General features: G+C 54.5%; 1 protein-coding gene across 2 annotated transcripts in view; it reads right to left on the reverse strand.

Annotated features, from left to right (window-relative positions):
• The window catches only part of FAM207A (family with sequence similarity 207 member A), a 33,471-nt gene extending 25,092 nt beyond the window's left edge, over positions 1-8,379 (reverse strand). The window contains exons 1-2 of one of the 2 annotated variants that reach the window (XM_037830296.1): positions 8,159-8,379; positions 1,258-1,366 (exon numbers count right to left, since the gene is read on the reverse strand). In XM_037830296.1, coding sequence (XP_037686224.1) covers positions 1,258-1,366; positions 8,159-8,296 — 247 coding nt within the window. In that variant the 5' untranslated portion in view covers positions 8,297-8,379. Of the gene's footprint in view, positions 1-1,257; positions 1,367-7,774; positions 7,796-8,158 lie in introns of those variants that run through there. The other variant, XM_037830301.1, reaches the window with a different exon arrangement.
• Positions 8,380-23,567: the final 15,188 nt, after the last annotated feature.

Below are 23,567 nucleotides of genomic sequence, written 5' to 3' on the forward strand. Positions count from 1 at the left end.
CTGGAGAGGCTCCCAGAGGGGGACAGCGCACGGAGCAGGCAGCCAGGGCTTCAGGACCTTCACCAGACAGGACAGACAGCAGAGCAGAGAGGACAGAAAGATGGAGAGGGCTCTCGGTTCCCTAGAAGCCCAGTCAGCAGTCCTGAGCTGTCCCTTCCAGGACCCCGTGTGGCCCACCGATAAGCCACACATGAGAACAGGATCTGGGTGCCATGGAAGGCAATGGCCGCGCCTGTGCAGGCAGACTTAGGGCGCAGGCCACCTCCCAGCCATGCGCCACTGAAGACAGCCCCAGGGTTCGCAGAGGTGCCACCAACTGCCCTCTTCCCAGGCCGCAGCCCGCACCACACGGAACCATCTGGCCACTCGCACCCATCCACACAGCCCCCCGTGAGGAGGAGCCGCACGCCCCCCCCCGCCCCCGCCCCTTCCAGCCCGCGGCGCCAACAATGCTGGACACCGGGTGGTGCCGCCCCCACCACCACTATTCACAATGGACAAACTTTATTTACCACTCAGGGCTTAGGTCCAAAACCCAGCCCCAAACTCAGCCAACCCGGCCAGACCACGAGACCACCCCCGACACCCGCGCCTGCACTGACTGCACAGGGCTGCGTTTACCCAGCAGCCACGGAATCGAGCACCGCGGGGTCACCTGACGATGAGGGATCCTGTAGGTTTGCAAGGTGAGATCACAGGATTGTGGATACACTTACGGGGACTTCTTAAGAGCCCTAAGAAACATGTACTGTACAATTTGTGGCTGAAATGCTGCAAAGGTGTTGGTTTCAAAATAACTCAGTTCATATGAGCCAAAGGCAGGTGATGGCTACAAGGGGACTGTTTCATGGGTCACATCTTTTTGTCTCTCTTTTCCTTTACTGCAACCTCCTTTTCTGTACAGCTGACCTTTCGTGACGTATCCAACTGATCCCTTTCTCACTACCATGCTTTTATCCATTCTGCCAACCTGGGTCTTTGGACTGGGGATTTAACCCGTTAGCATTCAGCATTACTACCGGAAAGCAATGCTCTCTTCAGCAGTGCTGTCCTTTGGTTTTCACATGTCTTATCTACAGGGATTCTTTATACCAACCTTTTAGCTTCAGTAAATGTTCAAATTTCTCCATAATGAGGAAACGTTTTAAAAACTGCACAGGCTACCTCAAAACACGCTCAGACCCGTGGCGTGAACAAGCCTAAGCCAGTGGGTGTCGGGGTGCTCAGAGCCCGGTCCCCAGGCCCCCCACCGCTCACCTCTCCTGACGGAGGCCACGCTCCTTGTGTCCAGGTCCAGCCTCTGCACCAAGGCGCGGGGGTCTATCTCGGTCTTGGCGAAGATGTCAGTGCTCACGGACGCCCAATCCTAACCCCCCAAAAAAGGAAAGAAGAGACAGCATGAGATGCTTGGTAGCTGAGACCTCAGTGATCTCAGGCGAGGCCCTGCATGGGAGAGCGTCCTCAGGGGAAGCCCAGCTGCCCAGGGCGGGAAACCACAGCCCCTCGGTGCCTGTACTCGGAGCCCCTCGGCAGCCGCCAGTGCCCCAGCCACCTCCCTCCTGCCTCCCACCGCTCCTGGGTTTCTGGGACCCTCCGCGAGTCCAGGTCAGTAATCGGTTGAGATTAAAACCTCAGCGCTCTGAAGCACCGTGACAGGAACCACATTTCCTTCCCAACTCTTCCATTTTCTTACTCTTTCCTTAATGCTCTCCCATTTCATAACCAGCCACCCTTTCCCAGGCCTGTTTCCAACCCAGTTGCTCCTGCACTTAATTTCAGAAACAGAACCCCCACCTCCCAGGCCCCACCAGCTCACTCGAGGGCTCAGCCCAAATGCCCCCTCATGGCCCGAGGCCTTGGGGGGAAACAGCTCTGATCCCAGGGCAGGGAGGCAGCAGTGGCTGAGGCGGAAACCAGCCAGCAGCCATGAGGACGGAGGCTGGTGGCAGCTCCTGCACCCGGTCCCTGAGGCTCCACCTGGAGCACCTGAGAGGACAACCCTAGGTCATGGGGAGTTCACAGCATGGGGGCAGCGAGGAAACAGAAGACAGCAGAGGGCAGCCCTGGGTGCAAGGAGCAGTGCAGGGGCAGTGGCAGCCACATCACAGGGGCAGGCAGGGCACACGGAGGCCACACAGCAAGGAGGGCCAGCCTGGAAAGGCGGAGGGCACCGTGCACATGCTGCCAGAAGGCAAAGGGGTCAGCATGCAAGACGGTGTGGCCGCCCCAGAGCCTCTCTTGCACTGCAACTCAGAATGTTTCCACGTGGGACTTCATAACCCGTTATGTCGTAGTTTTGGAAGCTAATATAAACAGTACGGTAATGTCACTGGGCCTACACTGCTTGAGTGTCTTTCACAGATTACAATTTCATTATCTGTTTAGAAACTCTCCTTAACTCTCCATTTGGTATTAAAGTCCAATGTCTATTATTTTTCATTTATATAAGTTCTATTTACTACTTTTTCCGAAAAAAATCTGCCTGGTCTTTCTGAGGACTTTTTTGTTGTTGTTCTTAGATTCCTGCCTATCTTTACTACTTTAGACATGCGGTCGCAGTTGATTCGTCTGGGGGAGGGTGGCGGCCGGTTGCTAAATCCTAGGCTCCCAGGATTGCTCCGAGGGTACTGGCGGCGGGGGCTCTTTCCCGGAGGCGAGGGCGAGGCGGGGGACTTGGCCAGGTCCCCGGCGGGAGGCGTGCAAGTATGGAGGGCGGCGAGAAAGGAACAGGCGGGACACGATTTCTTTTAGGATGATGAAAACCAAGAGAGAGAGCTTTATTAGGGGAGAGTACAAGTTTATATCGGGCGGTTTAGAGGGCGGGGTAGCTGTAAGGGTTAAAGGCTTGGATTGGTTCTGAGAGGATGCGGAAGCTGTTTGTCACGGGCAGGAGTTGCTCTGGCAACGGTGCATGCGCACTGGCGGTGGGGGAGTTGCTCTGGCAACGGGGAGTGGGTGGGCAAGGTAAAGGGGGCGGTTTTCTCCGGCAAGCCCTCCCCAATGGTTTTTACTTTGGGGTGAGGAAATGGGGCCTGCATTCGGCTCCGCTTTCTCAGGCCCGGGGGGCCGTGGAGGGCGCAACCACCCGTGCCCCACTACCTTTCCTAGGGGCTGATCAGTTCCCCTGGCCCAGGCCCGCCAAGTCAGAACTCGATAACAGTGTCCCGCAAGACACACTGATTTTGTGATCCCTATCCTGAGAGATGCATATTAAGAACAGAACTCTGACCCTCTCTGCAGCAACCTGCCCAGGAAGCCAAAGCACAACCCCTGTAACCATCGGCCCCAAATAGCCAGGACTTCATCCGTAACCGACAGCACCCCTCACTGTGCCCCCACTTCCAGCCTAGGACCAACAGACGGAAGCCAAACTTGCTCCCTGAACGACCCACCCAGGAGGCCCGGTCTCCTCAGCCCCCCCCCCCCCCACGCTCATGGCCCCAGCCAGGGCCTGAAGCCCCCATCCCTCCAGGAAGCTCTCCCACTCCTCTGCCCACCACTGGGACTCTGCAAAGGCAGCCTCTGTGTGTCCTCGCCCGGATGTTCTTCGCTCACTCCCACAGCTATCCCGAGGCCCCACGGAGACGCCCACACTACCCACCGCCAAACCCCAGCCCGAGGCCCTGGGCCCTGGCGCTCACAGCCGGGCCTCCGCTGAGGCAGCACATCGGCACCAGGCCTCAACCCCACTCTCTGTGCTGTTTCCCAGCTACTTGCTCTCAGTTTGGTACCAGAGTTTGGTTCTTGGTTCCCGTTTGTTCGCCACCCTTGATGGAATCAACCATTCCCTTCCCTCCCTCTGCTGTCTTTGTGACTGTTTAAAAGTATTTGTCATAAGAGAATCATAGGGTGGAACACAGGTGCAGACCCCGCAAGCCCGATGCTCCAGCTGGCTTTGCAGGCTGGTGAGCTGGAGTTCTCACCAGACCGACATCCACTTGCACAAACTTTGCTGCGGGTCATCAACAAAACCAGATGAGCTTCTCCTTCCACCTAGATCTTTATCCTGCAAGCTGGGCTTTCACCCAGAGAGAGCAAGCTCTGGTTTTCCACCTAGCCAGGGGCATGGACTGTCAAGTCTGCGTTTGGAAGCGGACACCCGTCAGTGTGGGGACCCGAGACAAGAGGTGCACAAGCATCCCATGTCAACTGACAATGCCAGCTCCTTAGGGTTCTCCGAGTCCGAATCCTCTCCTCCTCCAGGGAAAGCTCCTGTGTCTTACACACGCTCTCATCACGATCCCAGCTCTTGAACCAGCTTTCTGAACAGCCACACTTTTAAAGATGATTTGGGCCTTCAGTGGCCCCTCTGGGGAACGATGACTTGAACAGAACTGCTCGCTTGAGAGGTGCCTTGGGAAAGAGAGGGAGCAAGGTTTTGCAGGCTCAGTGGGCAGCTTGAGAGGCCTCCAAACACACTTGTGAAGGAAAAACTGCTTCACTAAAAGATTCCTAGGCCAATGCTAATGACCAATCTGTCAAAGTACATTAAAGCAGCCCAGGCTCGCTTCCCTGTACATCCCTCCCCCTCCTGCTCCTGCAGTTGTCTCCCCACCTGCAGCTCTCACGTCCCCTCACCCTTCTGACCTCCCTCCTTTGCCCTTTTTCCAGACCCCCTACCTTTCTCAACTCTCCTAAAATCCCAAGATACCAGTTTCCTATAAAGATCCATCCTTCCCATAAGCCAGGTATGCAGACAAATAGACAATTTAAATCTTGGACCCTGAATTAGAGGTCTATATATTTATATTAACATATAATACAGTATGTTCACAAATTATAAATACATACTTTAGTATCATTAGATGTAGAAAATATTGCCCAAAACCCAAACAAAACCAGCAAATATCCACAGAAGAATTTAGAATCTTTTTGGTTGCACATGAGCCAGGGTTACCTGAAGTGTATCGACTCGTCACATACCTGTTGGTTAGAACCTCAGATGCTAAATCCTTGAACTGACCCAGAAAGGGACCTATGGGATCCCTCTTCCCACAATAAATCTGAGGGTCAAAAAATGGGCTAAAAAGTACGGCAAAGTCTCCTAACTAAAAGCTCTGCCAGCAACAATTACAACAAAAATTGATCGGACCAGAATTTAATCATGCAAACAGAAAAAGGATGAAACAGTAGGAGATTTTCAGGATAGACTAAAAAATACTTTCCAACAACATTCAGAAATTAAAGAAGGTGTTGAGGTAACAGCGGCCCTTTCATCTCATTTTTTGGTGGAGTTAAACCTGTAACTGCAGATGTAATTTGAAAATCAGAATGGGAAAGAGTCCCCTCTCTGAACCACGACACCTGGCCCAACATCTGAAAGGGCTTTAGAACAAAAAACAAGACAGAACCCAAAGTAAAGTAAGCCTGTGGCCCTGCAGGTCAAGTGGCTGGAAGACCCGCTCCCCAACCAACCACCTACGGACAAGGACACCTGGAGACACTCTAAACAGAAGGGAGAGCAGGAAAATGATGGTCCCATCTGAGAAAAGAAAAACCAAGACCAAGAAAAATCCCTCAACTGAAACCACTGAGGCTGCGCAGAAGAAGAAAAAAGAGCCCAATATCCTGCCTTACTCTTCAACAAGCAGAGTGAATCACCTCCAAGCATAGACAGTCACTGCACTGGGTGACAGGGCAAGTAAAAAGGTAAAGGAGTAAAAGCCATCCAAATTGGAAAAGAAAAAGTAAAACTCTATTCACAGATGACATGTCCTTATATGTAGAAAACCCTAAGGAATCCACAAAAAAAAAAAAAAAACACTACTAGAACGAGTAAAGAAGTTCAGCAAGGTTTCAGGATACAAGATAAATATACAAAAAAGTTTTATTTCTATAAAATAGCAACAAACTGCAAAAATGAAATTAAGAAAACAATCCCACTTACAATAGCATCAAAAAGAATAAAATACTTAGGAATTAATTTAACAAAAGATATGTTAAGACTTGTATGCCAAAAATGAACAAAACATCATGAAAGAAAATAAAGAAGCCCTAAATAGATGGTAAGACAACTCACATTCACAGCCTGTTAGGATGGGAAACTCCCCAAACTGATCTAAAGATTCAGCGCAATCCTTATCAAAATCCCAGCTACCTTTTTTGCAGAAAGTGTCAAGTTTGTCCTAAAAGTCATATAGAAATGTAAGGGAGCCAGCATAGCCAAAACGATCTTGAAAAAGGACAGTATTTGAGAATTTATACCTCCTGATTTCAAAACTTACTACAAAGCTACAGTAAGCAAGAACGTGTGGTGCTGGTACTTCCATAAGGATCAATGGATTGGAACCGAGAAATAAATTCCACACATCTACAGCCAATTGATTTTTGACAAGACTGTCAAGATAACTCAATAGGGAAAGAGCAGTCTTCTCAACAAATGGTGCTGTGACTAGTGGAGAGCCACATATCAAAGAATGAAGTTGGACCCATGCCTCACACCATATCCAACAATTAACTCAAAATGGGTCAAAGACTTAAGTGTTACAGCTAAACTTATAAAATTCTTAGGGGAAAAAAAATAAGCATACTTCTTTGTGAACTTGTATTAGGCAATGGTTTCTTAGATAAGACACCAAAAGCACAAGCAACTAAAGAAAAAAAATAGATAAATGGGACCTCATGAAAATATAAAACTTCTGTGCCTCAAAGGACATTAAGAAAGTAGACATTGTTAAGAAAGTGAAAAAACAACTTGCGGAATGGCAGAAAATATTTACGAATCATGTATCTGATAAGGGTCTATTATTCAGAATATACAAAGAATGCCTACAACTCAACAATAAAAATGCAAACAACCAAATTAAAAATGGGCAAAGGATTGAAACAACATTTCTCCAAAGAAAATTTACAAAAGATGCTCAATATCATTAGCCATCATGGGAATGTAAATCAAACCCAAAATGAGATACCACTTCACCCCCACTAAAATGACTATAATCAAAAAGACAAGTAGTAACAAGTGTTAGTGATGCTGTAGAGTAATTGGAACCCTCATGCATTGCTGGTGGGAATGTAAAATGGTGCATCCCGTTTGGAAAGGAGTTGAGCAATTCCTCAAAAAGGTGGATCTAGAATTACTGTGTGATCCACTCCCTATGTCCTGAGAAAAATTGCTACACAAATGTTCATAGCAGCATTATTCATAGTAGCCCCAAAGTAGAAACAAGCTACATGTCCATCAACTCAGGAATGAATAAACAAAATGTACTTCCATACAACAGAATAGTTCTCATAAAAAGGAATGAAGTACTACTAGATAAGGATGAACTGAGAAAACATTTTGCTAAGCAAATGCCCCCAGACACAAGGTCACATACTGCACGATTTCATGTACATGAATGTCCAGAACAAGCAAATTATATACAGAAAGAAAATAGATTTGCAGCTGCCAGAAGGTGGGGTGAAAGGAGAAAGGAAAGTGATTGTTAAGTATGGAGTTTGTTTTTTTTTCCCAGACAATGAAAATGCTCTGAAATTAGTAGTGGTGACTGCACAACTATGTAAGTATACTAAAAAACAGTTAATTGTACACTTTATGAATTTCATGGTATATAAATTAAAACTCGAAAAAGACGTTTCTGTTTTTAAAATATAAAAGGCAGAGCCCGGGGCTGACCACCTGGATCCGAATATCAGCCCCCTCCTCTCAACAGCTGAGGGGCCTTGGCAATTCGGGCGTCCGGCCCCCTCACCCGCACGTGAGGGCCAGGGCTGCGGTGAAGACGCAAAGTGCGGCCCGCGGCAGGTGCTCGCTAAGCGGGGCTGTTCCTACCGGCATCGCCGATCCAAAGCCATGGCCCCGCGGGCCCGCGGTCTCGTCTACCCAACCCGAGGGCGACCGTCGACTGAAAACGACCAGCGAACGCCCCAGGGCAGCTCCAGGTTCAGCGCCTGCGTTCCAGCTCCATTTTCAGTTTGCGCTTGGTGTTTTCCCTCACTCTGGGAATGCCCTTCCCTCTCCTGGGATCTGGGCCACACCGCGCGACCCCAACCTCGGGAGCGGTGCAAGGCGGCCGCCCCCAGCCCGCGCCCCCAGGCCCGCGCGGAGGACACAGTCCGCGGACTCGCGGGGCGGGCGCGGCGGGGCTGACGGGGGTCGCGCACCCCACCCGAGGCCCCCGCGAGCGCCCGGCGCCGCCCGCCACCGCGCTCTCACCTTTCCCCCAGCGACGCCGGCCGAGGCCTCCTCGCGGGGCGCCTGCGGGGCGGGGGGCGCGGCGTCGGGCGCGGCCTCCCCGCGGGGCCTCACGGCCGCCTGGTGCACCCGGGACCGCAGCCCCCGCACTTTCCCCATTTCCGCGAGCAGAGAGCCGAGGCCGGCCGGGGACGCCGCGGAGCACGCGCGGAAGGGCCCTCCGGAAGCCGGTCCTTCGCTCTCGCGGGCCCCCGGAAACGCGAGCTGCAGCGGCCGGGTTCCGCCTCCTCTCCGCGTCCGCCATGCGGGTACCCGGAAGTGCCGTTTCCTCGGAGGGGCGGGGCCGTGCCCTGAACACGCCCCCGGCCGCTGACTGGCAGCCCAGGAGCCCTATTCTTTTTTTTTAATTGACTTTTATTGAGATATGTTCACATAGCACACGTACCATGCAGTCATACAAAGCATACACTCAGTTCACGGTACCATTATATAGTTGTGCGTTCATCACCAAAATTAATTTTTGAACATTTTCATTACCACCCACACAAAAATAATAACAAAATGAAAGTGAAAAAGAACAATTAAAGTAAAAAAGAACACTGGGTGCCTTTTTCTACTCATCCATCCATACACTGGACAAAGGGGAGTGTGGTCCTTATGGCTTTCCCAATCCCACTGTCCCCCCTCATAAGCTACATTTTTATACAATTGTCTTCAAGATTCATGGGTTCTGGGTTGTAGTTTGATAGTTTCAGGTATCCACCACCAGCTACCCCAATTCATTAGAACCTAAAAAGGGTTGTCTAAAGTGTGCGTAAGAGTGCCCACCAGAGTGACCTCTCAGCTCCTTTTGGAATCTCTCTGCCACTGAAGCTTATTTCATTTCCTTTCATTTCCCCCTTTTGGTCAAGAAGATGTTCTCCATCCCACGATGCCGGGTCTACATTCCTCCCCGGGAGTCATATTCCACGTTGCCAGGGAGATTCACTTCCCTGGGTGTCTGATCCCACGTAGGGGGGAGGGCAGTGATTTCACCTGCCAAGTTGGCTTAGCTAGAGAGAGAGGCCACATCTGAGCAACAAAGAGGCATTCGGGAGGAGGCTCTTAGGCACAATTATATGAAGGCCCAGCCTCTCCTTTGCAGCAACAGTCTTCCCCAGGGCAAGTCCCATGGTAGAGGGCTCAGCCCATCAAACCACCAGTCCCCTATTTTATTTTTTAGAGTAGTTGTGGGTTTACAAAAAAACTCCCAGAAAGCACAGACTTCCTATATATTCCCAACACAACAAATTTGCCTATTAACATTTCACGTTATTATGGAACATTTGTTAACCACTTGTGAGACAATATTGTTAGAATTATATATATTATCTATCGGGCTCACTTTCAGGGTTGCATGGGTCTATGGGTGTTTCATTTGCCTGTTTGTGGTAATAAATGTATGAAGTGAAAAGTCCCCTTTCAACTACTTTCAAATGTGCAGTTTGTGGCATTTATTACACACTGGTGTTGTGCTACCAGTGCTGTTTATTGAGCACCTAGTGCATGCCGCCCCCACACCTGCTCCCACCGACCCGGTTGGTTCTGATCCTGCCAGCCCAGGCGACGTGGCCATCCCTGAAGCTCTGCGACCCCCTTCTGGGGGCTCCCTGCTCTCGCCGCGCAGCCCTCTTGGGGTGCGGGACTGACTCCTGCAGCGCTGGGCTGGGACCAGGCCTGCTCAAAACGTCTTGAAAATGTTTGCTGCCAACCAAGTTTTGCCTTCCATAAAGCATTCTAGGACCCCAACCCTGCACACCTCCACCCTGCACCCCCACGCCCCCACCCTCACACACACACACTCCCACAACACCTGCACCCTCACCCTCCACCCTGCACACCCAGGCCTCCCCCCACCCAGACCCCCACCCTCCACCAGGCCTTGGGGAGCATGGTGCGTCCCAGGCAGAACCGGGCACTTCCCGGGGAAGCTCACCCGCCAGCTGGGGGGGGTGGGTCACATACGCGAAGGCGGCAATGGAATCTGTGGTTTATCCAAGGCCACACGACTGGCTTGAATGTGTCCACTGACACGTTCAAGGCTTTCCAGGGTCTTTGTGAGTCATCACGTTTTTTCTCTCCAACTAGGTTTGTTCTCAACCCGTCCACCCAGGAGGCCGATGCTGTGGGGCTCACGGGGGAGGCAGCCGCGGGCCGGGCATGGCGAGCGCTGCACAGGTGAGTCCCAGCCAGGAGTGACACCTGCGCCTAGGGGGTGCCTTCCCCGCCAGCCGCCGTTCACAGCGAGTCTCCTCCGAGATTGTGCCTGTTTCTAAAGGGCCTCCCTTCTGTGGCCACCCAGGATCTCAGCCCTACAGAGGAGGACGATCCAAAAGCAGCCGCTCAGCGACAGAGGCTGGTGCTGCAGAAGGACCGCGCAAGCCACGGAGCGCTGAGAACTAATTAGCTGACGGACTGTAGCCCTCTCTCTTGAAAAGGCAACATACAGGCCTGGTACCAGGACAAATGTGTGTCCCCCCCTGCACCTCCACCCTGGTTCCCTCCCCAGACGCCACCGCCAGCCCGTTTCCTGGTGACTTCCCAGAAATACTAGATATACGTCATATATGAAAATGTGTTCTTCATTGGTCCTCTTCGTGGTGCGAATCTGACGTTACTCTCCACACTGTCCTGTGGTTTGCCTCTTTCTCGTGAGAATAGTTCTAGAAGCTTCCACACCACCACCACCCCTCAGGCGGGCAGTGCAAAGGACACCCTGTAGATGTGGCCACAGCTCCATCAGAGTCCACGGGTGTCGCCATCACTGGCCTGCGTGTCCTTACACACGTGAACAAGAAGCTTTCTAAAGAAAAGAGACTGAAGTGTTTGGCAATTGAGATTTCTGATTCAGATCTGCTGATCTCACTGCATTACCTACATCAGCTGGATGGCTTTTCTCCCGGTTTGGAGGCTGTGCTGGTTTGGATGTATTATGTCCCCCAAAACGCCATTATCTTTGATGCAGTCTTGTGTGGGCAGGAAACATATTGGTGTTGATTGGTTTGGAGACTTTTGATTGGATGTTTCCGTGGAGATGTGACCCACCCAACTGTGGGTGATAACTCTGATTGGATAATTTCCGTGGAGGTGTGACCCTGCCCATTCAGCGTGGGCCTTGATTAGTTTACTGGAGCCCTATATAAGCTCAGACAGGAGCGAGCTTGCTACAGCCAAGAGGGACACTTAGAAGAATGCACAGGATCTGAGAGAGGAGCTGCAGATGAGAGACAGTTTGAAGATGGCCTTTGAAAGCAGACTCTTGCTCTGGAGAAGCTAAGGGAGGAAAAATGCCCCAAGAGCTACTGAGAGTGACATTTTTGAGGAACTGCAGCCTGGAGAGGAACATCCTGGGAGAAAGCCATTTTGAAACCAGAACTTTGGAGCAGACACCAGCCACGTGCCTTCCCAGCTAACAGAGGTTTTCCGGATGCCATTGGCCATCCTCCAGTGAAGGTACCCGATTGTTGATGCCTTACCTTGGATACTTTATGGCCTTTAGACTGTAATTTTGTAACTAAATAAACCCTCTTTATAAAAGCTAATCCATTTCTGGTGTTTTACATTCTGGCAGCATTAGCAAACCGGAACAGAGGCCCAGCTGGGGAGAGTCCCGTGACAAGCGTGGCTATGTGGCAAACCCGGAATTCCTGTCAGGGCCCTGGGGACCCCACTAAGGGATCAGGAGGCGCCCCCAGAGCAGCCAGGCAGCAGTGGCTGTTTCATCCAATGTGGAGAGGTCTGGGATGGTTGGACTTAATGTACTGGCTTCATGAGCAGCCAGGGGGCAGCGGAAACCCTGGCCTGGGCAGAGCCCACCTGGCTGTGCGTCAGAACCAACACGGCACGTGTGCAAGGACGCTGCAGGTGCCGGAGGCCTGCAGGGGCCCCAGCACCAGCCCCCAGCCCGGCCCCGCGCTGGCATCGCAAATCAAGGCCCTGGCCAGCCCTCCTGGCCCCTGGGGGGCATCTGAGCAACCCCACAACCCTTTGGCTGAGCAGGGCTCTGGGCCTCCGTGCTGCCGCCAAGGGCTAGAGCCAGCGTGTCGCAAGCACACTGATTTCTGGCATCCTGCTGCCTTGTCCCGTGCACCGGGTCCAGCCTGAGGAGGCTGGGAGGGGGGCGTCAGTGGGTGGCCCCTGCTTTGCCCCGCGCTGAGCAGGACCAGGCGGCACTGTGGTGACCCACGCCAAGACCACAGTGAGTTTTGGGGGGCCTGAGGGCAGACTGACCCCTCAGGGAGAACCCAATATGCTGTCTCCTTGGAGACTCACTGCTGGGCGCTGACTCAGTGCACACCTGGCACCTCGGGGAGGCAGAGCTCACCTGCACCCCCAGCTCCTCCACCACCCTGATCCCTCTAGGCGGGTGCAGCAAGTGTGGCCCCCAAAGAGCCAAGAGCCCTTTCGGCTCCTTGCTCCGAGCCCGCTGACCTCAGGCTGTGTCTCAGAAGCCTGACTTCAGAGTGCACCCCATCCGTGGCTCTGCTCACATCAAGAGCCAGGGGGCACCGGGGCTTCCACAGAGCCCTGAGGCCCCCTAGGTGGAGGAGGGGGCCCCCACCTCCCCACTCCCCACCCTGCCCCGGGTTGGGGTGCTCACTGTCTGAGAGACTCGAGGGTCCCAGGCACGGCCAGCAACTGCTCCAGGCATGAGCTCCGGGCATCCCCCACCCCTGCACCCTAAACGTGCCCCTTGCTTCCTGCCCCAGACCCTACAGGCTGGCACCACAGGTCACTCAGGCTCGCCCAGCTCCCAGCTGTGCCCAGGGTCCGGGCTGGTTCCTGGGGCCCCTGTCCCTGCTGTGCCCCGAGGGCCTGATTCTCCCCAGTGTGCAGTGGGGCCGGCAAGGAAGTGGAGACTGTGGGAGACACAGGTGAGGGGTAGCAGGTTCTCGCCATCCTGGCCGAGGGTCCAGAACCCCAGGAGTTCCTCGTAGAAAATGGTATTGGGTGCAGGTGGCCTCAGACCAAGGCCCCTAGTCCTGGGGTGCACTCCTCCGAGCCCTGCCTCACAGCCCCTCTGGGACACCCCGACTCAGCCCCATTGGACCAGAGCCTGCAGCCCCCAGGGCAATGGCCGGCCACCCATGGCCATGCAGACAGCAGGGGACAGGACCAGGTCCAAACCAGAGGACCTGCCTGCCAGACCCCACAGTCATCATTCTGCTGCTGGGTCTTTGCTGGGGGCAAGGCAGGAAAGCAGGGGGTTGGGGGGACACAGCCGTAGCGGGTTCAGGCAACTCTGTCCAGCAGGAACCGGAGGGGTCAGCGCCTGGCCTGGGGAGGGTGCAGCGCAAACAGCCTCGTGGTCGGCTGGGACTGTCCGGTCCCCAGCTCTCCCCACAAAGCGTCTCAGTGTCTGTGGAAACAAGGGGGGTGGAGAAGAAGAAAACAGGAGGGGCAGCCGCCGCCAGCCCTCCCGAGCCTGAGCGATAGCTCCCTCGGGGAGGCCGGGTCCCAAGGCTCCCTTCTACCAGGAGAGGTGTGGGGTCTTGGCTGAGCGGGCACCGTGGGGTAGCCTGTCAGCCCCTCCAGCCTGGGGGTCGCCCCACCCAAGGGAGGGGCGTGGGCAGCTGCATTTCTTAGCAGGCCTGGCCCACCCTCCCCTCACACTGCGTCAGGATTTGGGGTGGCTGCTGACCCCAGGCCTGGCCACGAGAACCGGATCGGAAACAGAGAGGGGGAGCAAGGCTGGAGAGGAGAGGGTACCTCCCCAGGGCCTGGGTGCCCCTCACTTCTGCCTTTCCACCTTGGGGCCTGTGGCAGGGAGAAGGGGAGTGACCCTGCTGCCCAGGGGCCACCGCTGCCTGGCCCAGCCCTTCCAGGGGGTCAGCTCCAGCCCCCCTTGGGTGTCCAGGGACATGAGCCACATTGTTTCGCTGTTGCTTGTCGACAGAGAGCTAATGGATTTACCAACCTCCCCTTAAAGAACTTATCCAGAGTCAGAACAGAATCTACACAGAGCTGGACAAGGGACCCTCAGATTAGAAAACCTGGCCCTGGGGGCTCCATGCCATGGTGCTCACCCTGCCCTGGGCCCCCACAGAAGTGACCAGGCACCCCCCTTCTAGCTAACACGACTGCTGCTTCTCGACCCGCTTCGGGGCCCCCACATGCTGGATACCTGAGGGAGCCCATTATAAAGTCGCTCTGCTGCCTGGCTGCACCCCTTATTTGAGCCCTCCCCCTGAGAGGCCCGTGGCACCCGCTCGGGTTGTGGGCTTCCCTGGCGCAGTGAGTTCCCAAACCCCGCTTTGGCTGATTGCAGGCCTGTTCCGGGTGGGGTTTAGTTTGCTAACACCAACAAAATGCAGCGTACCAGAACTGCGCTGGCTTTTACAATGGGGATTTATTAACTTAGGAGTTTACATTTCTGAGGCTGTGAAAATGCCCAATTCAAAGCACATCAAGGCGATGCTGTCTCCCCAAACACTGGCTGCCTTCGAGCCTCGGTTCCTCTGCCGCCGGCCGGGCCCACGGCATGTCTGCTCTCTCCCTTCTCTCCCGGGTTTCCTTGCTTCCGGCTTCTGGCTTCAGCGGTCTCCTCTATGTTTCCTGTGTGTCCTTTCTCAGCTTCTCCGGGGCTTGCTTCCCGTGTCTTCTCTCTGACTCTGTCTTCCCATAAAGGACCCCAGTAGAGGATTAAGACCCACCATGAATGAGGTGGGCCACATCTCAAGCTAAGATCCTACTCACCAAAAGGGTCACTTATGAGGGTCCACACCCACGGGAATGGAGTAGCTTCAGGAACGTGATCTTTTCTGGGTACACACAGCTTCAAGCCATCACAGTAGGCATTGGCTGAGCTGAGCAGGAGCTGCCCTGGCCAGATCCAAACGTCCAAGAGGGGACGATGCCACCCGCCGGTGACGAGGTTGCCTCAGTGCTATCAGGACATGCAGGGAGGACTTCCCAGCCCGGACCGCTGCTCAGTGAGAACCGCCTCACCCCAGCTCCTGCCCCGTGGCAAGTGTGGGCATCTGCCCAGCGCCAGCCAGGCCAGGCCGGTCAAAAGGAGAATCCAGCTTCCTCGCGCTCCGGAGGAGAGCTGGGTGGGGACAGAGGGGAGCGGTTTGTCCTGAGACGGACAGGAGTGGCCCCGGCCTGGAAACTTGCAGGAGCCGCTTGACTGGGCTGTGAATACGGCTGGCAGAACTTCGGGGTGCAGTGGGTGGGTGTCAGCCCACAGGGTGTGCTTTCTGCAGTATGAGAGTCCCACCCTTTCCCCCAGATCATGTCCCCACTATCCAGGGAGTGTTGAGTCTGTTTCCAAGCAGTGGTCTGGGGCCACAGCTCTGTGACAAAACACGGCGTAACGAGAGCAGCAGGCCCCGCCGCTGGGTGACGGCCCTGAGAGGGGGTGGGAGGGGTGGGAGCCGCAGGCCCTTGCTCCTTGGCAAACCTCAGCGGCCTGTGCCGGGATCCCAGGGAAGATTCCAGAAGCAGCTCTGTTCTCATGGGTCCAGCCGCGTGCACTTCGCCGTCTGTATTCTTGCATCAAACCAGCCACATTCCCAGAGACCTCGGGGCACGGCCCTTTCCCCGACAGGCTCCTGGCCCCCCAGGGCCCCAGTGCGTGGTGGGCACCCCAGCCCGGGACGGCCGTGTTTTCCCGTCCTGCTCTTCGCCCGGGCTGCGTGGTCGGTGCTTTCTCAACAAAAGGAAGGGAACCTCCAACTGCTGCAAAATGCATGTTCAGCGCTTTGGAAACTCCTTTCCCGCCGCGAGCCCACGATGGAGACGCCCCTGTCGCCCAGTCCCGGCGACGCCCCCACCGGCCTTCCCCGGCCTGAGCTCCCCTGGGGTCCCCGCGCGGACCGCGCCCCCGCCGCCCACCGCCCCGCAGCCGTGGCCTTGGCGGGGGTCAGAGCCGCACGCGCGGGGACGGGGTCCCGGAGGGGGCGGCTGGGCTCGGGCTGCCGCCCCTCCAGCGACCCGAGGCCTTGGCCCCGGTTCAGGGGTCGGTCTGGGGTTGAAAATGGCCGTGTGGGTTTCTGGGGTGCCGTTGGCCGTCTGAGTAAACAAACAACCTGCAGCGTTCCCGAGACCCGCACCGCCTCCCTCCTGGGGCCGCGGCCCCCCTGGGCGCCTGGGCAGTGACCCCGCAGAGGGACCCTCCCGCCGTCCCCGCCCAGGGTGCCACACGAGCCCCAGTGAAGTCAGCCGGGGCTGCGCGGTTCCCGTATTTGGAAACTCTTGGGCTAAAAATATGTGCCCAACTCAGCTTGTCACCACCCAGGGAGGTTCTGAGGAGGTTTTGTGGAAGTAAAAGGGTGACGCGCCAGGGTCATTGTTGGGCCATCGTGGTGCCCTCGTCGGGGGCTGCGGGGAGGGCAGGGAGGAAGAGCCTGGGGGAGAAGTTGCCCAATTCGGGGCTGCACAGCGAGCCTGCCTGGCGTGGGGTGCAGGGCGCCTGGCCCGGGCCTCAGGGTGGCCGAGCGGCCGCACCCTCTGGGGCAGGGGCAGGGCGGTGCCCTCACCCTGGTTCTCTCAGCCTTTCGTTCCTTTCCTCTCACTGCAGCCGCCCCTGGACCAAGGGGATGGGGGGGAGGGGGGAGCCTGGGAGGGGGGAGGGGGGAGGGGATGGGGGAGGGAGGCCCACAGAGGCAGAAGCTTCTCCCACGGGAGGCAGTATAGGCCCCTGGCAGTGATGCCCATGAGGGGGCTGGGGTTGGGCAGGGGCTGGGTCACCTACCCTCAGGGTTCCCCTGGAAGCTGGTGGGCGAGGCAGGGAGAGAAGAGGCTTAGGGGGCCTCTGGCTCTGCTCCTGCCTCTCTGCCCCCTGCCCCCTCCCCGGACGCCAGGGCCTGCAGGTGCAGGGCACGGGGTGTGGGGGGCTCGGGCCAGGAGCAGGGCCTGTGGGCAGGGACGCCGGCCCCACCAGAGATCCAGCTCTGGGAGTGGGGTAGGCCTGCAAGGCTGCATTTGTGACAGGCAGCCCAGACGCAGGATTTCCAAGTTCACATGTGAACCCGCTGACCCGAAAACCAGGGGTCTGCAAACCACACCCTGGGGCTGGCCCTCACTGTGTGTAATTGCAGTTGTCTTGGCCCAGCCGCCCCTTCGTGTGCCAGCGTGTGGCAGCTTCCCTGCCATGTGGCCACGAAGCCGCGGCCCTTCACTGAGCTCACCGGGAGGGCGTCTTCCCCCAGCCACTGTCCTCTGTCCCCTTCTCCATCCTCCACCCTCGGGACATGCCGCTGGACCACCCTCCTCACTTGGCAGGTGCACAGGGGGACACACAGGTGTGCCCAGGGACATGGCGGGGAGCTGGGTACCCCTGAGGCTGGGTCCTGGGGTGGGGGTGGTGAAGAGAGGAGCTTGAGAGGGTGTGCCACATCCTGTAGGCCTCCCCGGGCTCGGAGGGGTGGTAGGGATGCGAGGGTCTTCCCACATCCTTTATCTGTCACCCCAAACCTCCACCTGCACATTTGCCTGGCCCTGGGTGCGGGGCTCCCAGCACCCCCACCACCCACCCCGGCCTCTGCAGGCCCCGCCCCTCCCCTGCTTCCTCCTCCCTCCTTCCCCTCCAGGCGGGAGAAGCCCAAATTCTCACCTGCGCCCCGATCCTGTAAGGTAAGGTGAGACAACTTTGATTCCTATTTGTCGAGGGCAAAGACACTGATGCAGAAAGATTAAAATTTTCCCCCAGTTTCAAAAGCTGAAAGGTAGATGCAAAAAATTCAATGGGAAGAAACCTAAGTCCAGGGATAGACTCTCCCTGAAAAACACAACAAATGGCTGTGGCTTTCTGGCACGTGGGGACCTCCCATTCACCTCTTGACTGTCCACACCGAGTGGGCCCAGCCAGCCCTGTCCCTAAGCCCAGCCTCCCCAAGGCATCCCCAAAACAGCCTCAGGGGACTCAGCCTGCGCAAATATTGAGCAGGAAGTTGCAGTTTGGGTAAGTACCAGGCTGCGTGCTCTGAGGGCAGGAGGGATCCCCAAGTCCGGGTGGGGCCAGGCCTCGGTGAGGCGCCCACTGCCTGCCGGGGCCCCCACAGGCCGCGGTGCCCGGGGAGGGGCTCCTGGGACTGGCAAGGCCTGGGCCCCCCCGGGGTTGGTGGTGAGGGCATGTACTCACCCCCATCCTCCCCGTGGCCGCCCTTCCCTGGAGCCATGGCGGTTTTGTTGGTCACCCCTGCTCACTGCTTCCGGACTTGTACCCAGGCAAATGTGCCCTGCTGGGCCGAGAGGACGGAGGATAAGGACATCTTCCTTGTGTGGCTTTTGATGCTCTTTCCCCTCAGGGTGAACCATTGCTCAACGCTTTACTTGCTTAATCCCCTCTGCACTCAGAGAAAGGCTGTCTCCGGCCCCCCGTCAGGGGTGCCCCTTGACCTGTGGGCTTTGCTGAGGGTTGGGAAGGGAGAAGTGCCCGGGCTGAGGCAGCCCCCACCCCAGCCCCGCCCACCTCCCTTTGGAGAGTCAGGGGTGGGGGGCAGGAAGTCTGCCTCGGGGCCCCCACCCCCAGGGAGGTGGCAGGCTGCAAAGAGGAAGGCTGGAGGAGGAAGCAGCAATCTGTGGGTTTTGGGGGCCATGACCGAGTTGGGGGGTGCAGGCCAGCATTTGGGACAGCAAGCAGGTGGAGACAGCCCCCCAGCCTCTTGCACCTCGTCCTCCCTTCTCCCTTCCTCCCTCACCTGGCTACTCCCCAACCCTGGGATGGCTCCCCCTTTGGGGTCCCCGTGGTGGCCCGACTGGGTGAGCAGGGAAAGCAGAGGTGCTGGCCTGGCCTTAGGGCTGGGGGAAGTTCTAATGAGAGAGAACCATCCGGGGCTCTTATCTCACACCTGCCACTGCCATTTCCTGCCACAGACACCTGCCCACACGCCCCAGTCACCCGCTCGAGGTGCCCTGCACCCCCTCCCCACGGCCTCGCCGCAAAGGAGCGACAGCTGAGTCAACATCCCAGCAGGAAGTTACTGGTGGGAAGAAATTGAAAAGAAAGCAGAGATGGGGGCAGGGTCAGGAAAAGACAAGAGCTGGATCTGAGGGTGCACTTTCAGGCGCGCTGGGAGGGAAGCTGGCAGAGACACGCAAGCTAACGGGGCGTGGGGAGGGAGGCCGAGAGGAGGAGTGCCAAGTGGTTTTGCTGTGTGCAGGGACGTGCGTGGCCTGTGGTGTGTCCTCGAGGATGCCGTGGCGCTCTGCCCTGGGGTCCGTGGGTGGCTCTCTCTTGGCGTCTCTCACTGGGCCGGCCCACGGGCACTGACCTGCCCATTCTTGCCCCCCACTCAGTTCCACTTCTGCCGTTCCCCAGCCGCAGGGCCCGACTCCCCAGCAGGCCCTGGGTGTTGGCTAGCGTGTCACCGTCCCTGCTTGGGCACCTCTGTGACAGCAACATTCCTCTAGAAACCCCTCCTCACATTCTCCACCATTAAAATCTTTCTCATTCTTCAAGCCCTGCTGCAATGCCATCTCCTCAGTGGAAACTTCTGGAAGTTGCCTTCCTATTTCAGCACTGTGTTTTGGGGGCCGGGGCTGGGATTGGGCAGTGAGGCGGGGAGCACAGGCCAGAATTCAGGACAGCCTGGGAACAGCCCCCAGCCTCTCCGGCCTCTTCCCTCCTTCCACCCTCCTGGCTGCCCTGTGCCCCCCTGGCCTGGATGACCCTTTGGGGGTCCCCTCTCCTGCCTGTGTCACAGTGACAGCTTCCTTGCCTCCTAAACTAGACGGTGCACCCTGGAGGCCCTGGCACAGGGAAAGTCCTCCGTGAGTGCGCGATGAGATAAATGCAACTTTCCGGAGGGTGTAGGTGAAAGTGACTGCAAATGGAATTTCCTGGTGGATTTAGGGAAAAAGATGATTCCCGGCCTCCAGCTCCTGCTTCCGCCCATTTGTTTGGCTAAAAATACCCAGAAGCTCACTTGTTCCTGGCTCCAGAACCCAGTTACAGGTGTTGAGAAGATGTGAACTCATTAGCAGGAATACCCAGACGGTGCGGCTATTTCAGTTGATTTTTATTTTGGAAAGCGCCCCTGAGCTCCACAGGGTTGCCTCTCACTCCCAGCTCGCAGCCAGTAGCGGCTCTTCTGCCAAATGGCCCGTGAAGCAACAGCCTCCTGATTTCCACACAGTGGGGCCCCACGATGTTTTATATGGAACGTTCCTCCTGGTTCTTTGTCTTTCACACAAAGCAAAGTTTGCCACAGTCTGATGTTGGGTCTCATGGGGCAGATGGGACATGGGTACACGGTGGGTGTTGAGAAGCAAGTGCCAAGGGCATGGAGCACGGAGTGCCCGGCAGGGCAGGGCAGGGGCCACGTGGTGGGGCTGGAGTGGGGGGGCCACGCAGTGGGGCAGGGGCAAGGAGCTACATGGCAGGGCAGGGGGCCACATGCAGGGCAAGGGCCACATGCAGGGAAGGGACAGGGGCCCATGCGGTGGGGCCCACGGGCAGTCCTCCGTCGGCTAACCAACCGCAGGTGCACGTGGGCTGGCGCAGCGCAGGCTCCCGCACTGAAGGGTCATGACTCTGCCTGAGGGAGCCCCGGGGTCCCTTCCCCACCTCACTCCCACCAGTCTCTCCCTGCACTGAGGCCACTCTTCTGTCCCTGCCACTGTACCCCGCTCAACCCTCCCTTAAACAATGGCACTGCCTGAAGTCATGCTGCTGTGTTTCTAACATCTGCACCTAATGCTATGAATTTCCCTCTAGGCACTGCGGTAGCTTCACCCCACAAAATTTGATGTTGTATTTTCATTTTCATTCCATTCAGAATATTTTCTAATTTCCCTTGAGGCTTCTGCTTGACTCACGGATAATTTAGAAGTGTGCTTTTTGGGGAAGATTTTCCCAAATATCTTTCTGTTGTTTATTTTCGGGCTTAATTCCATTATGACCAGATAATGTGTTCTGTATGCTTTCAGCTCTTTTACATTTGTTAAGGTTTGTTTATGACCCAGCCTAGAGTCTGTGTTGCTGACTGTGTCGTGAGCACTTGAGCGGAATGTGTATTCTGCTGCGGCAGCTATTGGGTGGAATGCTCCAGAAGCATCTTCAAAGCGTGTGGTTCAGGTCTTCTAGATACCTGCTGATTTTCTATTTTTTTTATTGATTACTGAGAGAGGAGGGTTGAAGGTGCCAACCATAATTATGAACGTGTCTGTTTCTCCTTTGAGCCGTCATTGTTAGACGTGTCCACATTTAGGATCATTATACGTTCTTATTGATTTGACCCTTTCATCATTAAGTAATGTCCCTCTTCACATGTCAATTTCCTTGTTGTTAAGTCCACTTAACTCTAGAGTGATATTAACACCATCAGCCTGATTTCCCTTTGATGAATGTTTGTATGCTATACCTTTTCCCTTCCTTTTACTTTTAACCTACCTGAAATTATCATATTCAAGGTGAGTTTCTTGTAGAAAGCATATAGTTTGGTCTTTAAAAAGAATCTCCCTTGACAATCTCTGTCTTACAATTGGGTATTTAGATCATTTACACTTAATGTAATTGTTGAATTGATTGTGTTTAGGGCCACCATTTAATACTTTTGTTTTCTCTTTCTCCCCTATGTTTTTCACTCTGTTTCTCCATCCTGCTTTGTTTTAGATTATTTGAATTTTACAAGTATTTCATTTTAATTCATCAGTTTGCCTTTGACTCCAGTTCTTTGAATAGGTTTTTCATTTGTTGCTCCAGGAATAACAATATATATACCAAACACTTCGCTGTCTACTCAAAGTTAGCGTTTCATCACTTCAAGTGAAATGTGGAGAAATTTTGCAGTGATACAGGTTCCTTTACTGTCCTCTATCTTGTGGTGGTCACTTGTCTTTTATCTACATACCTCAAAAACCCTACCACACCATGTCATGCATTTTTCTGTCAACATATTCTAAGGGACTTAGGAGGAGAAAAGTATCTATTACCTTTACTCCAATGTTTACCATTTTTGTTGCTTGTCTTTCATTTCTGTGCCTAGTCTCCCTCTGAGTCATTTCCCATCTGCCTGGCATTTATTTTAGCTCATGTCTACTGGTGACTAATTTTCTTAGTTTTCTTCATCTGAGAATGTCTTCATTTCCCCTTCAGTAGTGAGGAAGATCTTGGCTTGAAATGGAATACTGATTTGACAGTTCTTTGCTTTGACCACTTAAAAAGTGTTGCTCCTTTGCCTTCAAAGCTCCATGGTTTCTGATAAGAAGTCACTCAAATGATTTTTCCTCTCTTGTAATGTGTCATTTTTCTCTGGCTGCTTTCAAGATTTTTTTCTTTATTTTTGGTTTTCAGTAGTTAGAGGATGGTGAGTATAGTCTTGGTTTTCTCAGAGTTTATACTGTTTGAGATGCTCTGAGCTTTTTGAATCTGTAAACGTACGATTTTCACTGAATATGGAAATCTTCAGTTATTATTTCTTCAAAAGTGTTTTATGTGCCCATCTTTTATTCCTCTCCTTCTGGGATTCAATGACGCAAAAGTTATACCTTTTGATACTATTCCACAGATCCCTAAGTTCTGTTCTCTTGTTTTGTTTTGCCGGTCTTTTTTTCTCTCTGTTGTTTGTATTGGATAATTACTTCTGACCCTCAGGTTCAATGACTTTTTTCCCTGTCATAACAATTCTTCTTTTGAGCCCATTCAGTGAATTTTTTATTTATGTTATAGCATTTTTAACTTTTAGAATTTCTGTTTGGTTCTTTTTCATAGCTTCTATTTCTCTGCTGAGAATTTTAATTTTGCAGTTTGTTTCCAGCATGTTTGGCCATACTTAATGGAGCATGGTTATAATAACTGCTTTAAAGACCTTGTGCAATAGTTTCAATATTTGGATCACCTCAGAATTGGCAACTATTAATTATCCTTTCCCTGACAAATTTCTAAGCTTTTCTCTGTTTTGTTGTATTGCTGCTGCAGTTGTTGCTTGAGTAATTTTGGATTGTGTCCTGGACATTTTGGATATTTTTAGTTAGACTATGGATCCTGATGAAACCCCCCTAGAAAATATAGATCATTTTGGTTTTGCTAGCAATCAGTCTGGATGGGTTCAAGCCACAGATCCAGACCTGCCTCCTGTGGGCTGTGTTCCCAATGTGAGTCCAGTTTTCAGACCCCCTCGGTGCTGTTTGGACCCCTCATGCCTGCACCCGGGTCTGACCTGTGACCTCAGCAGTGTCCGCACCACGGTTCAACGCCCACAGCCTTTGATCGGCTGTTCCCACACACGCCCAGCTCAGGGGTGGGTCTGGGGCACCACACAAAGCTTCACAGGGACCCTTCCTTGTCCACTTCCTCTTCTGGATTTCTCCCGAACTCTGGCTCCCAGGGGCCCCTTCTCCTGGTCCTCTGGCTATAAAGCAGGGGTTTGGGCTTCCTTCCGTTTCACATGCTTCCTGCAGATGCATCCAACTCTGGCCAAAGTAGTAACCGCCCCCATTTCTGCTG

The sequence above is a fragment of the Choloepus didactylus genome, chromosome 1 (genome assembly GCF_015220235.1).
Source record: "Choloepus didactylus isolate mChoDid1 chromosome 1, mChoDid1.pri, whole genome shotgun sequence".
Lineage (NCBI taxonomy): Eukaryota > Metazoa > Chordata > Mammalia > Pilosa > Megalonychidae > Choloepus > Choloepus didactylus.